Here is a 15,912-nt window from a genome sequence, read left to right on the forward strand (position 1 = left end):
ATATATATATATTTTTTTTTATTATTATAGTATCTTATATATATATATATATATATATATATATATAGAGAGCTACTTTAATCCCTATACTAGATAAAAGAAAAAGCCTCTAATCAAACAAAAGTTCTTATATGAGATGATTATACTTATATGGTCTCATATAAGACGAGCTTTTAATTAGTAGGCTAATGCATAAATTTCCATTCATATATATTAGGAAAAATTATCCTAGATAATCTCTCTTATTGTCCATCTCTTGTGAATAATCTCTACTATTGATTATTTCTAAATAATTCAACATTTATATGTTTTTACTTACAACATCCCTCGCCAATTCCAACTGGTTATTGTAGGTACATACTACCAAAGAAGAGTAGGAGTAGACGAATGAAGAAGCACCGGGAGGAAATAAGTTAGTGTAACGACTAGTGGTTATTACATACAACAGTCGATTAAGATGTTGCAAAAGGTAGTGTCAGCAAAAAAAAAATACAAATATTGAATTATTTAGAAATATGTGTGATAGGATAATTTTTCATTTATATATTAGGAAAAATTACCTAGAATAATCAACATTTTCTTGATTTTCCTACAATAATCCCTCCTATTGATTAACTATGAATAACACTAACTTTCGGGAATATTTTCCAAGAGTAAACCCGGTAATTGGATGACTTGCTAAAGCAAGTTTTATTTATTTAAAATAAAAAAATTAAGTTAAAATAAAATGTCGAAGAAATGTAAAAAAATGTAAAATTTTTTAAAATTTTTTTATTATTCAGAATTTTTGATGTAAATTTTCAAATTTCTTTTCTAATTTTACTTTAATTTTCAAATTATTTTTTTCGTACATTACCTACTATAACAGGTCATCAAGTTATCCGAGTTTAGTCTAGGAAAATACCCGTAAAATTAGAATTATATATGGTTAATTAATAATTAAAATTATTGTAGGAAAATTATGAAAATATTGGATTATTGAAAATAAATTTTCATATATATTATATACCCTACTTTCCAAAGTTTAACCCTCAAATTATTTTGGGGAAAAAAATTAATTTTGACGAAAAAAGTTGAACCGGGTCGATTAAGCAAATGATAGTAATTCTTTTTCGTCTCCGACGATGGCCGAATAACACAGTAAAAATCTCTCCCGGAGGACGACGGTGTTCAACTAAAACCATTTTCATTTTTTTCTTCTCCATTATTCCAAAAACCGTCTAATTTCAATCCGTAATTCTATTTTTTAACATCAAACTTTGTTTGATTGATGAATCAGTATTCAATTCTTCATCGATCTTTACCTTCATCATAGTTACTCAAATCTTTACTTTTTTGGGGTATTTAACGTATAATAATTTGCGGCTACTTTTTTTTTTTTTTGTGGTAGTTTATATAAATTTTTCTCAAATTATGTCATTAATTGAGAATTCATTGGAGAGTTTGAAGATAGGTAATTAGTAAAGTTTCGAGAAATTTTATCCAATTTTCAATAATTGAGCTTTTGGGTGATGGGGTTACAGTCTTCTGGGTTTGGGGATTCAATACCTAAATGAGGAAAACGCCTAAATTCTAGAAAGTTTTAATTGAATTTAGAGGTTAAAGAGGAAGAAGAGTATGTTGGAAATTTAGCATTGGATTTTATTGGTCATAATTTATTGCTAGTTGGTTTTCTCTATGAATGAATTTAGCCGGAGCAACGGTGGCGAGCATTTGGATGAACCACCGTCATCCTCGCCGTCAGTTCTTTCTGGGTGGTGTCCCCGTCGACTGGCTTTTGTTCCATATTCATTGTCTCAAGAAACGAGTAACAAGCCTAAAGCTTCAAGGGCTGTTGTTAAAAGACCTGTAAGTTAAAGAAACTTTCTTGTTTTTATTGGAAATTGCCCATTTATTCAATATGATTGTTAGTGTGCTCTTATAGCTGAAAATTATTTTAGATGCTTTTATTGGTTTGTTAGTTCTTAGGAGGTGTTTGGTAGAGTGGAAATGTGACGGAAAGGGAATGCTTAAATAGTGGTAATGGTAGAATGGTGAGGGAGGAGATGTAAGGTAATTGATTTGCTCATTTTATTCAAACAGCACCAAACACATCCTGTTTATATGGAGCAAGATTGTTACTTGTTAGATTACATATGGTGCATGTTTAATATGGGTGATTGTAGCAAAACGAATAATTTGGGATGGTATAGTTTTATTTTTGATGATTATTTTGCTAAAAGATCATTTTAAAGATTGAGCTTTGGAATTTTTGGTTTGGATGGTTGTAACAGTAATTCGCTACGATGCTAATGTGTATGTATGTATGTGTTATGTTTGCTATGTAGTTGGTGACGAAACTCACGAAGCACATTGTTGAAACCTATCAAGTGTGCAATGCTGAATTCCGGTTTTCTGATAAACTAAGGCGCAAGAGGTTCTTAACAAGTCCAGCAGATGGAGTGCTTAATGAGGGCCATGACAATGAAAATTCGGACCTTATTCTTTCCGTGAATGATGTCTTGGTCAATTCTCTTACACAACGAAGGTCTGGTTTTTTTGACTTTTAGCAATATTATTAGGATCGTATTATTCATACCTTTGATCAACGAGGGGAGGAGGATTGAACATGTAAATTTTGATCGTAAGATCGTACAAAATTAACAAATAAATGGATAATGATGCCAAAATAAGAGTTTTTTCTAATGAATCAAGGTAGACGGTATTATAGGTTGTCTTATAGTAGTTGGTTAGGAGTAGCTTGCAAAAGAAGATATTTAGTACAGTAAAAATAAACTAAGAAGTGAGAAATAAGTATATATGGAGGAGTTGAGAAGAATAAAAGGTGTCAAATACTATGTATGTTTTTGTATCGAGTTTCTAGTGCTTTAGGAGAGAGTAAGCTTCTCCCAAGCATTTACCTATCTTTATATGTTATACATTTTTACTAATCAATTCAATTTCTATTGTTTAGTTATTAATGGCAGCTGTCCTAGTTCGTTACTTCCCAGGTTCATACTTTTAGTTTAAAAAAGCACTTTATTTTTGTTGTTTGTACTTCACTATGATAATTGAGTATGTGCATATCTAAAATATTTTTAATGAGCGCATTGGAAATTCAAATTATTGTCTAGCAAGTATTTGAGATGGAAGCTTGGTTTTTTAAAATGCGAATTAGCAACTTAGTAGAAAAACAAGTTTACTTGTTTATTTGGAGAATTTGGAGAATTTTGAGCGGTCTTGAATTATATTTGCAAATAGACCAATTCTAGAAACGATCCATGTGTTTTTCTATGTTTGAATTGTACGCTTGGGCCATTGAAATTGTGATGTTAATAGCAATGTCTTATTTTATTGTATTCTAACAGAATTGAGCGAGTTTTGATGGGAAACTTTTATCTATTTTGGTCATAATAACCAATTTTAATTTCCGTGTTTTTTGGTAAGGACTAAACAATAACCTCTTCGTTGTTGTTTTGCTGAGGTTGCGTAGACCAAAACCTTTTCAAGATGCACCAAAATTATTGTATTATCGTAACTTCTTAATGGTCAAGGATCAATTATTACTTGATAAGTCAAGAACTTTTAAAGCTCCTCTTAACATACTAGACCTTATATCTGGAAGAGAATAGATCGACAAATCACTAATGTATAAAAAATTAAATTCTGAGTGATAGCTAGCTAGCAAATTTACCTTTGGTCCTCTTAGCTAATTGTTCATTATAAGAACCCCTATATGTATGGCTTTTGAAGTTTACGAGTTGGCTATTTTACTTTTTATTTATTTTTACAGATATATTGTGAAAGATATTCTGGGACATGGGACATTCGGACAGGTTGTCAAGTGTTGGCTGCCTGAAACTAAAAGTTATGAAGCAGTCAAGATCATAAAGAACCAGCCTGCATATTATGTGCAAGCACTGGTTGAAGTTCAAATCTTGACAACGGTATCGTTGCTGCTGCTTTCCTTTTATGAAAATATAATCTGGACTCGAATGACTTTTCCCTTTTTCCCCCCCTTTTCAGTTAAACAAAAAGCTTGATCCTGAGGATAAACATCATATTGTTCGTATTAATGATTCCTTCGTCTTTAAGTGTCATCTGTGTATTTCTTTCGAATTGCTAGATACAAACTTGTAAGTTCTTCCTGTCTGTGACTCTGCAATTTATTATGACTTATGACACTCGGCGCTAATACTTTAATGGCAGGTACGAGCTGATAAAATACAACAAATATCAAGGGTTACCATTGAATCTTGTGCAGCTGTTCTCAAAGCAGGTATAGATATTGTAGTAAGTATGGTATCTGCTATGAAAGTGTCATGTGATATGGCTTTCTAAATATTTTATCTACTAGATTTTGCGGGGTTTGGAATTGATGAAAGATGCTGGTATAATTCACTGTGATCTCAAGCCAGAAAACATTCTTCTGTGCACAAGGTTAGCTTTTGTCTTGTGAGCGCAAATAAATGAAAATTGGAAAATGGGGAAGGGGGTTTTCTGGAGTTCTTTAAACAAAGTATGATATTACTGTGATATTGGCAGTGTGAAACCAGCAGAAATAAAAATTATCGATTTTGGATCTGCCTGCATGGAAGATAAGACTGTCTACTGTTATATTCAGGTCATATCTTTTTCATAGTATAAAGAAGTTGTTCTTTTAATTTATGACGTTCATTTGGAAGACTGAGGTATTTATTTTAAATGCAGAGTCGTTATTATAGGTCCCCAGAAGTGCTTCTTGGCTATCCGTATCCTTCATCTCATGTTTTGTCATTTTAGCCTAGCTGGGATTGTCAATTTTTTATTGAATTCTCTGATTACATTCTTAAATCTGGACGACGATATGGTAATAGAGTATGAATCATGTATCATACTACTTATCTACTACTGTTTATTGCATAACCACTAACCAGAGCACCAAAACTTGTGAATGGTGATGCTCAAGATTCAACACGATGTCCATACCTTAACCTTCATAAAAGATATAATACTTCCATTGACATGTGGTCATTCGGTTGTGTTGTTGCTGAGTTGTTTCTTGGCATTCCTTTGTTTCCTGGAGCATCAGAATTCGATCTTCTTAAAAGGATGATCCGCATACTCGGGTTTGCTTCTCTCCTTTCTAATTATTCTATTGTGTGTATCTCAATAAGTATAACCTTGCTTTACCTGCTTGATTGGTCAAACACATGTGGCTTCTTTAGCTTTATAACAAAGTCTACCATATATTCATATGAAATTCTGACTGATAACCCTTGTTTATTTGCTAGGACACTGTTGTTCAATGTTATATTTTTTTAGACTGGCAATTGTTTTGAATGGATGTACTATTTACGATGTACTATGTACTATGTAGGTATTTCTGTATGGAAATTTAATAAGCCTACAAATTTAGATCCATAAAGTGTGAAGTGAACTCCTTCCACGCCTTTGATTTGTTTCAAAAATTCAGATGGTTGATTTGTTAAAAATTCAGATGTTTGATTAATTAAAAATCTAGGCTCTCGTCCCATTAACCTCTAAATTAGGATGGCAAATGTGTGATGCCATTATATAAAGAGGGGCTAAGAAGTATCAACTACGAGCTTGAAAGCTCTCAAGTAACAATCAATTCTTGAAGTTTCTGTAAGTTTGAAGCTTTGGATTGAATCTTTATTAGCCACTAAGATATGCAATATTGACCCCTTGATTTGTAGCTAATTTGATTCAAGGTTAATAAATAGGAATGGGTTTAAGAAATTCTTATTATTCAAGAGTTATCTTAAGATCATAAGAAATGTGAGTAGTATCCGGTAATTTTTGGTGAGATTAATAGGAGTATACTGGAATTTCTATGTTTTCTTATGGTTTTATTTTCTCATAACCATGTAGATATAAGAATGAAAATGAAATGAAAATATGTTAGCTATGTTCATACTTCATAAATCACAAAATAAACATCTTCCTATTAAATTTAGAAAAATTCTCGTTCTCTTGCTTGTTTAAGTAACTTGAAACCTTTTTTTACTTGGGGATTTTGATAGACGGGTATTATCAACTAGACTATGGTTTTAAATGTCTGTTTAGGTACCCTCTTGTTCAATTGTGCATTATATTAGTGGCTTAGCGCGTTTAGATCTTTCATGCATTTTAATACAAATGATTATTGTTTAAAGTATCATATATGTTTTTTCATTGTTTTATAAGCTTTTGAGTATTGAAATGCGCCTTTTGAAACTAAGATCAAGTCGACATCTACAAGAAATAAGGATTGATTCCAATGAGCATCCACGTATATTCTCTTTTTTGAACCACTCCTATAATCCAAGTCATTTCAGCCTACCTCTTCCTCGTCTAAGTTTTGCAAAGTTTAAACATTCAACTTTTCTAATCTATACATTTTGTAGTCGTTCCACATGGCCTAACAACGTAAAAAATATCACGAAAATTTCCTAAGATTTTCTTTATTTCTTTTACGATACACTCTGTTTGAGCATTCCATGTTTTACTTCATTTTTGTAAATTTTGTTTTGGATATTCTATCTTTTCGTTTTGAATGCTCTGTTTCTTACAATTGGACTGTCTCAAATTCACTGTTGGATTAGTTTCCCTTCCAACAATCTTCATGATTGTCAACTGTATTCAAATTTTTTGTAGGGGTCAACCGCCTGATTATCTACTAAAAAATGCGAAAAGCACGAACAAGTTCTTTAAGCTTGTTGGAAGTGTTGATCATATAGAAGCTGCATTGGGGAAAAGTGTTTACCAAGCATTATCCGAGGAAGAGTATGAAGCAGTAAGTATTTGTACCCAAGCAATACTATAATACTCCCTTCTATTGACTATATGTGTCCCATTTGACTATGCACCAATTTTTAGGTAGTCAGATGCAATCACATATGAAGGAGAGAGTATTGTCTAGTAAAATGTTCAAAGTTCTAATTACAACTAACTACTCCCTCCTAATTTTAGACTTTCCCACCAAAATGTAAATAATTTGGCAGCTATTTTCGAATTTCCGAAAAGCTCTTCAAATTCAGAACTTCAATTACAAATTACTCGAAAATTACAAATTCATAATTTTTCGCACCAATAAAACTTCATTTCAATTCATCATCTCCAACTTACATTACAAATTGCACAAAATAAAATTAAAATACAGAAAATAAAGTCCTTCACTGAAAAAATACATGAAAAAAAAATACAGACCTTGCAGCTACTTGATCTCGGATAGCTTTCTCAATTGTCCCACTGCTTACTGTAAGTGCACTCTTTACGGATCATGCGATTGCAGTTTTTTTTTTTCTTACATGGACTTCAGAAAATTTTTTGAAAAGAGATGCATCATTTAAATATCAAGCCACCAAAAAATTTAAGGGATTCAAAAAATTCAAAATCCAACCAAAACATAAAACAACCAAAATTTTTAGAGTAAGAACATAAAAATTCCAGCATGTTTGAGCCGCTCTCTCAGTTCAAAAGGCACGTGTCATTCATAAATACCACCATTTGTTGCATTAGTTCCACTCACCAAACAAACTTGTCTCATCTATTTCAATTATCCACCAATGGCACCATCCCAAAACTTGACATCAATGCAGAAACTCCGTTCATCATTTAACAAAAATGGCAAACTGGTTTTGTAAACAAACTAGTCACTAAATTGTCAGTAAATAGGAAGACAATCACAAGATTATGTAAAAAGGTGAAGAGGCAAATTAACAATAACCATGTTGTGATCAATTTGTAAAGCAAGAGGGTTGACTGGCCAGCACCAAATAAGATTGTATTTAATGTAGAAAAGTTCAAAAAACTCATCTATCTTACCACAAATGATTTTCTCTGGCTTAAAAAAAGGAAAACTCTCAAACAAATCATAGAGCAACCAAAAATACATTAAAAAACTGTAGATCTACTGTTTCATCATAAGTCAAAGAACAAACACGCAATCACATTACAAGAAAAGGCACGATTCAGTGACATACATGAAAATGGACCCAAGCTATTAAGCCAATCTTCTTCAACATCCCTCTCTGCAAAAATCAAATCAACCGATCATACTCTGGTGTGGACACCCAAGGTTCTAAGGTGCAAATTGGTTCACCTCTGAGTCAAGCTCTTTCCCTATGCGGATCGATTTCAACTGATGATTAGAGATTGTATTGTAGCGAATTGCATCTGGCTTTGAACCAACATTATCGTTTGTAGAGAGATCGTTGCTTTCATTTGAATCATCCTCTTTTTGAGGAGAATCCATTGATGAGGATGAATGTAAGTTGATGAGGTTGAATGAAAGTGAGAGTGAGTGAAAACCAGTTAAAGTTGTTGAAGGTGAATGAGAGACGCGAATTTATGAAAGAGATTGAATGAATTGAGAGGGATTTGGAGATTGGAAGGGGGGTCATTTTTTCAGATCTAGGGTTCATCCAAAAGGATGGGTTTCAAGAACAACGAAGGGTAAGGGGGCATCATGAAAGTGGGAGTTAGAGTTTTATAAAAAGGAGGGAAGGGTTAGGTTGGTAGATGTATTAATAAAGTGGGTTGATAGATTGATTAGGGTAAGATTGTGTAATGTTGTTTAATAAATTGAGTTTAAAGTTGGGTAAGTAAGGGTAAAGGTGTTAAAAGGGAGATAAAGTAAGGGTAAATTGGTAAAATTTTTATACCCAAAATAGAAATGAGACATTTTGGCTGACTTAAACCAATAAGGAAATGGGACGCTAATGCTAAATAGGAGGGAGTAATATTTAGTCAATCGAATAACTTATATTTAGTTATTGGTTGGTGAGAATTCCCCATATAAGAAACAAGGTCGATTGGGCTTTAAACTTTTTGTATGGTTTTGTTTCTTTAGATAGTTCATACCTATTTATTTGTTGACAATAGAGGTATGATTATGCCCAAAAGGCTGCTCTTGTATTGAGGAATGGAAATAATTGAAGGCCACTTGCCTGAATCTTTTGTGATTCAATCTGGAATTCTGGAAAAGACCATTGCCTTCTGTCAGAGACACTTGGACCATGAAAACTATCAAAACTTAAATTCATTGATTTGCTTCTATTTTATCCTCCGAATTCATGCTAAAAGTAGTGGTATTACCTTCTACACAATATTAGTGGCTTAGTTTAAATGCTTCTTGCAGGTGTTTCTTCATAGAGAGAGAATAAGAAATCACGTCCGGGGGGGTAGTTTGGGATCGCCAACCAGAAACGAAAGAAAGATAGAATATCATTATTGTTAGCAGAACTAACTAATCAAATTGCTACGTTAAGTTTTCAATAGCTGATTACTAATAAAACGAGAAGAATGGGGAGTGCAAAATTTGTCAGCCATATTTGTTTGAATCCATTTTTGTAAACTTCTATTCCAAGCTTCTATTACCTCCAGGCTCTGAATGCATAAGGAAGGAGAGCAATTACAGCGATTTTCATCTAGAGCATGGTGCACAACAGGCCTAGCTTTGTGATCGCTTGCCTACTTAGAGAAATACTTCTTCCCTTTTTATGAAATATTTCTTATCAACAGTATCCTTACTCCCCCCTTGGACCTTTCTCACTCATACACATATTCTCTCTGGCTCACATTGTATATAGTAATTGAAAAGATTCTCTGGTATCTCCTTTCTCTCTTAAATAACGATGGGCAACCACTATACTATTGCGTATCTGCCGTCTGATTTCTCATGTGTGCTCCTTCGCCAAGGTGGAATCAGGGGTTCAAAGAGGTGCTCTTGATATGAACTTTGTTATTTTAGTATTAATGTGGAGATATGATTCAGTAATTGATTTATTTATTGAAAGATACTCGATATTCTGCTTCCTGTATTCATTCAACATTTTCTGTTATTGTACAGAGGGAGAAGAAAAGGCCTGTGGTTGGAAAGGAATATTTTAATTTTATGAATCTTGAAGAAATTGTTGCAACCTTTAGTAGGAAAAACTTATCTAAAGAAGACTCAATCAAAGGTCTCCACCTTATTTGGATACTTATAAGAAATTATATGGATTTGTCCTCAAACATAACATTTTGTGTATCCTTCACCTTTGATTATTGTAGAGAGACAGTTAGCTCTTACGGATTTTTTAAGGGGACTTCTTGAGTTTGATCCTGCAAAACGGTGGTCTCCAAAACAGGTTCATTCATTTTTTTCCACAGCAGCAATTTATCCTTTAGTTTTCTGATGTATTGAGTTACCGATTATTACTTTAGTTGGCTGATTTCACATGCAGGCTTCGAAACACCCATTTCTAACAGGAGAGCCATTCACAAGCCCTTATAAACCACCTCAGGAGACTTCTCGTGTAGTGAGTGATTGTGCTTTTTAAAATTTGTCATTTTGATATCTTATACGTATTTTTGTTATGGAATTTCAATCATGTTAACATTCCAGTATTAAGTTTTCTGCTTGATTATTATTTGGTTTACTTTGTCGATGATGTTGGGAATGTTGTTGAACTTCCTTTTCCATTTGGAATATAATTCATCCATGTTAGCAACTTATTTCCATATTCAGGCAATTTACTGTTGTAGGTCATTGGTTAGTGTGATTTTAACTTTAGAACTTTCACTGTTTGCTCTCTTTTTTTGTTTTAAATTCTTCCTTACCCAAGTTTCTAACCTCTTTACCTTCTTTTTCTGTTTTTTTTTTTTATTATATTGGGAAGCCGGTTAGCCCAGTTTCACAAAACTTCAAGATGGACCATCATCCTGGTCGAGGGCATTGGTTTGCTGCGGGTCTGTCTCCTAATGTGAGCTTGCTGGCTCTTCAGAATCCCTTTATATAGTTAGGATTAAGGCTTGGCATTGTTGGTTTGTTGTTGTCTTGTATTGCTTTACGAGTCCACTGTCACCACATATTTGGTTCTCAAAAGGGTAGTCTTAGGTGGTTGTTAATGATAACTAACTTCTGATCTCATTTCTGCAGGTTATAGGGCAGACTTTATCGATGCATGCTGCTCCACACCTTCAGATGCCACCGCATGCACATTGCAACAGTTATGGTAGTTTAGGAAGCCATAATAGTTATAATGATGGCAGTATACTTGGTAGTAGCTTTGGGAGTTATGGGGATAATTTTAATACATTTACATATTTCTCACCTGTTGGTCCCTCTGGATTGAATTTTCAAACTCAAGGTGGTATGACAATGTCTGGAACTAGCCCAGATGCATGGTGGAGAAATTTTCATCAACCTCAAGGACTTGGTGTGAGTCCACCTGCTGGAAATTTTGCACCATTACCCCTTGGAACTAGTCCTTCCCAATTTACTCCTCCTGGCATTTTTAATCAAAATTCTGGTTCTTCTGGGCATTATGGTGCTTCTTCTCCAAGTTGGGGAAATTTTCAGGGTTCTCCCCTGGGAAAAGGTGTTGCTGCTAGTAATTTCAGTCGAAAGAACGGTTGGGGATTTTCGGGATGTGTGCAATCTCAAGAGGGTAACTCACAGACACCTGCCGGTCCCCTACATATGCCTATAAACTCCAACACATCGAGTTGGAAGCACCCACCTGGTAGTAGCAACATCTGTACTGATCAGTCACTTTCCTATATTCCATGTTCTGTTTTGCACGGTCCAAATATGCAATTTTCTCAATCTAAAGGATCTGCTGATGAGAAGCTTGATGTGACAGCATTGCCTGACCCTGGTGATTGGGATCCAAACTATAGGTTTGATTCTAATTGCTTCCCTTGATAGGTCGAGGACTTTTTATCTTGTTTCTGAGTTGGCCAACAGTTTATCTGCAGGGTTATTCCAAAGTTACAAAACGTTTGCTTTCTTTTTCTGTTAATCCTAGTTAACTTTTTATTTCATTCAATATAAAGTTTTATGGACTTCCCTTGTGTCTATACTAGGAACTATCTTTACATATTTGGTCCTTTTTTCAAAAGATCACTCTGGAATGGGATACTCACTAGAACTTGGATAGCTGATTTCTTCAAGTTGCATTAGTTAGCGCGAATACTAGTTAGAATTCAATGTTATATTCACTTTGTTGGTGATCATCTCGTACTCACAATTAGCTGTCCAGTTTTTAACTTGAGTAACTCACCTGATAATAGGTGATTAGGTATGCTCTATAAAGTATCTGTTACTTTGGTTGGATCAGTGTCAAATTACTACATCTGTCTTTGCCCTGATGACATACAAAATAAAATTATTTTCTTTTGTATGCTTGGAGAAATCCTAAACTCGATTTATACTTAATTTTCTCTGCAACTGTCTATATGCTTTCTTATACTGTTCCTTACTTTGGTACTTCTTGTATGTTCTTCCATTCATCTTAGATTTCACCCTTTGTTTCTATATAGACTGGAACTACGCGGAACATGAATGGAGGGAACTTAGTAGTGAACTAGGCTGCGATTTTCTTGAGAGATTGGTGTTTAAACCACAATAATTTGGGTTGTATAATATGGGATGTATCTTGTACTGCTAGACTTAGTTACCTCTATATTTGAAAGAAATTAGTAGAAAGTATTCACTGTTGAACTGTTAAATTTGGAGTTGCTTCTTTCATTTTGGAAAAGATCATTGTAAGAAAATAGGGATACGGAGATATGTATGTTAAGGTGAACGAAGAATTGATTTATTACTAGAGCCTATGAGATAGGAATAAATGAAGGAGGAAAATTATGTAAGTCATCATTAAATTGATTTTTTTTGTTGTAAATTGCTCTGAATAAAATAAAGTTTTTGTTAGTATTGATTTTCTGTGTTGATTTGTTTTGAGTCATAACGTGACCTCGTATTGTTGAGAATAGTAAGGTTTTATCATTGTTGTTCTTTCATTTTGAAATATGTATTGTGTAGTTTGATGTATTTGTGTCATCTTTCCGATGGCTTTTAACTAAGCAATATGAAGATGAGTTAGTCAAATTAAACAGACCAGTGCTTATGGAGTTGTTGTATTCAGAGGTTTTAATTTCGAATGATAATAAAATAGAAAAATTATAGCGAGACGTATGCAAATGGGTCAAAGTTGACATGGACCCAACCTGAAAATGACCCAAATATGAAAAAAAAAATAAAAATCAAGATGGTGAACAATGTGCAGAGAAATCCCTGAACCGTCCTGACATAATGTTCCAATTGCCCAACTCAAATTCATAACTTTTTTTATTACACTGATTAAGTATACTTCTTTGCACGTCCTCTTTGAAGTTAAGAATGTCTTATGGCTGAATGAGCTATGCTTTATTACTTGGGTGCTGGTGTATTTTGGACTATGTAGTTATGTGCATCCTTGTAAATTTTCTTATTTCTTTTTCAGCGATGAACTACTATTGCAAGATGATAATTCTGATTTGAACAGCATCACTTCCGAGCTTGGTAAAACGGTGCATATCAGTCAAGCTGCCGCATCATCTCAGAATTGTGGAATCAGAAAATACAGCCATGATTCTAATACAATGCCTAATTCATCATGGAGGTAAATAAATACTAGCTAGTTAAATTTATTCTGTTCCATACTGAATGCTAGTTCAAGGTTCATTGATTTCGAAAAACTCCAATCATTTGTGTATAGTCAATTTGACATCAACATGGCAGTGCCAAGGGTCGCCAGTTGTTTGATGTGTTTAAAGAATTTCATAATTTGTTAACTTTTAGAAGATTAATTGCACGTTCATACTACTTATGTGGAAATCAATTATAAGTTTGAAGGACGGGCTTTCAACATTCAATTACAATGTCTAATCATTATGGAGGTAAAACATGTACTAGCTGGCTTAATTTATTTTGTTTAATACTGAATGCATGTTGAAGGGCTCATTGGTTTTTGAAGAAATGGAATCATTTATAGCTATTAGGTGAAATTGTTTTGAAGTTTGAAGGAAGTGTTTTTAATATTCACTTAATGGTGTTATTATTGGATTTAAGTGAATTTAACTATTAAACTTGTGATCTACTTTGCATCAAATTTGATACCGATTTAGCGTGGATCATGACTCATGAGTGTTAGATTTGATGCATTGTGCAAAAATGCGGTAACGAATGTGATCGTAGTAATGGGAGTGATGCCAAATACGGTCGAAAGCATGACATATGCCTTGAAGAGGGTTTTTTTAGACCTTTACAACGCGAGAAATATCAGTTACCTTTACAAAGTGATGCGGCCTTGTTTTGCACTATGTTTGGATAAATTTATGGGTTAATTAGAGAGTCCGACGAGTTCAGTCTTGTTTGTGTGTGGTGCATAATAACCTGGGTGTTACTTCCAACAAATTACTGTTGCTCGACGGAGTCTCCATCTGATCTTCTCTACCTTGCTTTCCTCTGTGGCGGATTTTTCGCCTAGGCCATTAGGGGCGTTGCCCTTGATAGAGGCCCAGATAAAATAATGGCTTTAAAACTTTGTGTTTGGAGAGGTCTCGTTTATCTGGGCTTTTGACAAGTCTATCAATGTTTTGAGAACCACGATTATGAAGTGAGCCAGATGCCGTGACCTCAAACAATATTCTTGTCCGAAGTACAAACTACCAAATACTGAAAGATTTGAGAAGCTGTGGTTTTGAATATTGATTTAATTTGTTATATTGCATCCGTTGGTTGAATCTCGTGTCAATAACAGATAATTTTTTCAACAATATTTATAATTTAATTATTATGTTTGATACAGGCCCAATGGACCTATCCAAGGGTTTTCTAAACCAGAATTAAGCAGTCCACCTTCTACATACAATACGCTTCTTGGGCATCGGCATTTCATGTCAAGGCCTCCACAATATATGTCACAATTGTCACCAACGTCACTCAATCGTATGGGTCAGCCACCTATCCAGCGCACCAATCATGGAAGATCATCTGTTATATATGGGAATGAGGGTATTCATCCGAAACCTCCTCACAGTTCTTTTAGCTATGACCCTGTAAATGCACACGCTTTTGGAAGTAACTCTTTCAATAATGGTGCAACATTCGGTATGCACGAACCTCACCCTAGTGTTTTGCCGTCTACGTATTGTCATTTCTCCTACTTGTGTGTTTCTTTCTTTCCGATTTTCCTTTTCTGGAGATGAACACGCGAGGAAGAGGATAGCTATAAATATTGTTCGTTTGACGGCCCTTGCCATTGTTTGACAGGTCGAAGAACAAACCTGCTTGTCAACCTTCCCCCATCATCTCGTGGAAGAAAAGACTATGGAAGGATATCGTGATTGGCTGATCGCAGCTGCCAAATTTTTTCGTCCACCATCTTGTTTGGAGCTGGCATGGAAGCTCTCCAGTTTGGTTCCAGCCAATGTGAGCTTGTGCTGTAGTATTTCCCATCATTAAAATGCTAGTTCAGTCTGTAGTAGCTATAGTTCATGGCATTTATTTAAATTTTGAAGTTTTCTTCTGCTTTACTTTGGTGTTCCTTGTCTCTAATGCAATGTGCATCATTTGGAAGAAATTTTTGGCTCTTAGTAATGCTAAAGTTAAAATTTTTCACATTAAGGTCACTTAATTTTTATTACGCACAATATGGTCTAATTGGCTCGGAGTTGTTGTCAAAGTCGAGCAGCATAAAACTGTTGATTTTGTTAGTGTTTCGTTTGAAAGTTGCTAACATTGTCAGCAACACTAACTTACTAGAAAATATCCACTAAAACGAAAAATTAATGCTGATAACACTAATTGTCTTTTTTTGTGTTAAAAATACAATTTTTAAATAGAACATGTAAAATTGTTTAGGAAGTTGTTAATATTCTAATTAAAAATAATTTTTTTATGATGATAAAATCACCAATATTATCAATGGTTTTACGTAAACAGCTATCATCAATGTCAATGCTTCTTTTAGCTTAGTATTTTTTGTTGTATTTCAATACTACTTAGATTGTACTACATGTTTATTCGTGTACGTGAGCATTACTTTGAGCCAAAATTCAATTTTGAGTGAGGATCAAGTCAGTCACTATATTAATAGTATATCTTTGAATGACAATTAGAAAAATATAGAATCAACTGTT

The 15,912-nt window shown here is 34.0% G+C and overlaps 1 protein-coding gene across 3 annotated transcripts; it reads left to right on the forward strand.

The window, feature by feature from the left end:
• The first annotated feature begins 915 nt into the window (after window positions 1-915).
• LOC130825672 (dual specificity protein kinase YAK1 homolog) lies at window positions 916-15,391 on the forward strand. Of its 3 annotated transcripts, none has more exons than XM_057691010.1 (18): window positions 916-1,848; window positions 2,328-2,527; window positions 3,773-3,926; window positions 4,006-4,115; window positions 4,189-4,258; window positions 4,337-4,419; window positions 4,525-4,603; window positions 4,690-4,730; window positions 4,965-5,087; window positions 6,619-6,757; window positions 9,815-9,926; window positions 10,018-10,094; window positions 10,191-10,265; window positions 10,626-10,709; window positions 10,886-11,628; window positions 13,233-13,391; window positions 14,580-14,785; window positions 15,044-15,391. In XM_057691010.1, the coding sequence occupies exons 1-18, from the start codon at window positions 1,678-1,680 to the stop codon at window positions 15,115-15,117; spliced, it is 2,700 nt and encodes an 899-aa protein (XP_057546993.1). In that variant the 5' UTR covers window positions 916-1,677; the 3' UTR covers window positions 15,118-15,391. The 3 variants fall into 3 exon arrangements, with proteins under 3 accessions (XP_057546993.1, XP_057546992.1, XP_057546994.1); XM_057691009.1 differs by having other exon boundaries at window positions 924-1,848; window positions 14,580-14,881; XM_057691011.1 differs by lacking the exon at window positions 916-1,848 and adding an exon at window positions 2,954-2,990 and having other exon boundaries at window positions 2,342-2,527; window positions 14,580-14,881.
• The last annotated feature ends 521 nt before the right edge of the window (window positions 15,392-15,912 follow it).

The sequence above is a fragment of the Amaranthus tricolor genome, chromosome 10 (assembly GCF_026212465.1).
Source record: "Amaranthus tricolor cultivar Red isolate AtriRed21 chromosome 10, ASM2621246v1, whole genome shotgun sequence".
In the NCBI taxonomy this organism is placed as follows: domain Eukaryota; kingdom Viridiplantae; phylum Streptophyta; class Magnoliopsida; order Caryophyllales; family Amaranthaceae; genus Amaranthus; species Amaranthus tricolor.

Coding starts and splice junctions, on each gene's coding strand:
- LOC130825672 (XM_057691009.1), top strand. CDS start 1,678: ATGAATGAATTTAGCCGGAGCAACGGTGGCGAGCATTTGGATGAACCA. Junction 4,731..4,964: donor GAAGTGCTTCTTGGCTATCC/GTATCCTTCATC, acceptor CCTTCATAAAAG/ATATAATACTTCCATTGACA. Junction 5,088..6,618: donor AGGATGATCCGCATACTCGG/GTTTGCTTCTCT, acceptor AATTTTTTGTAG/GGGTCAACCGCCTGATTATC.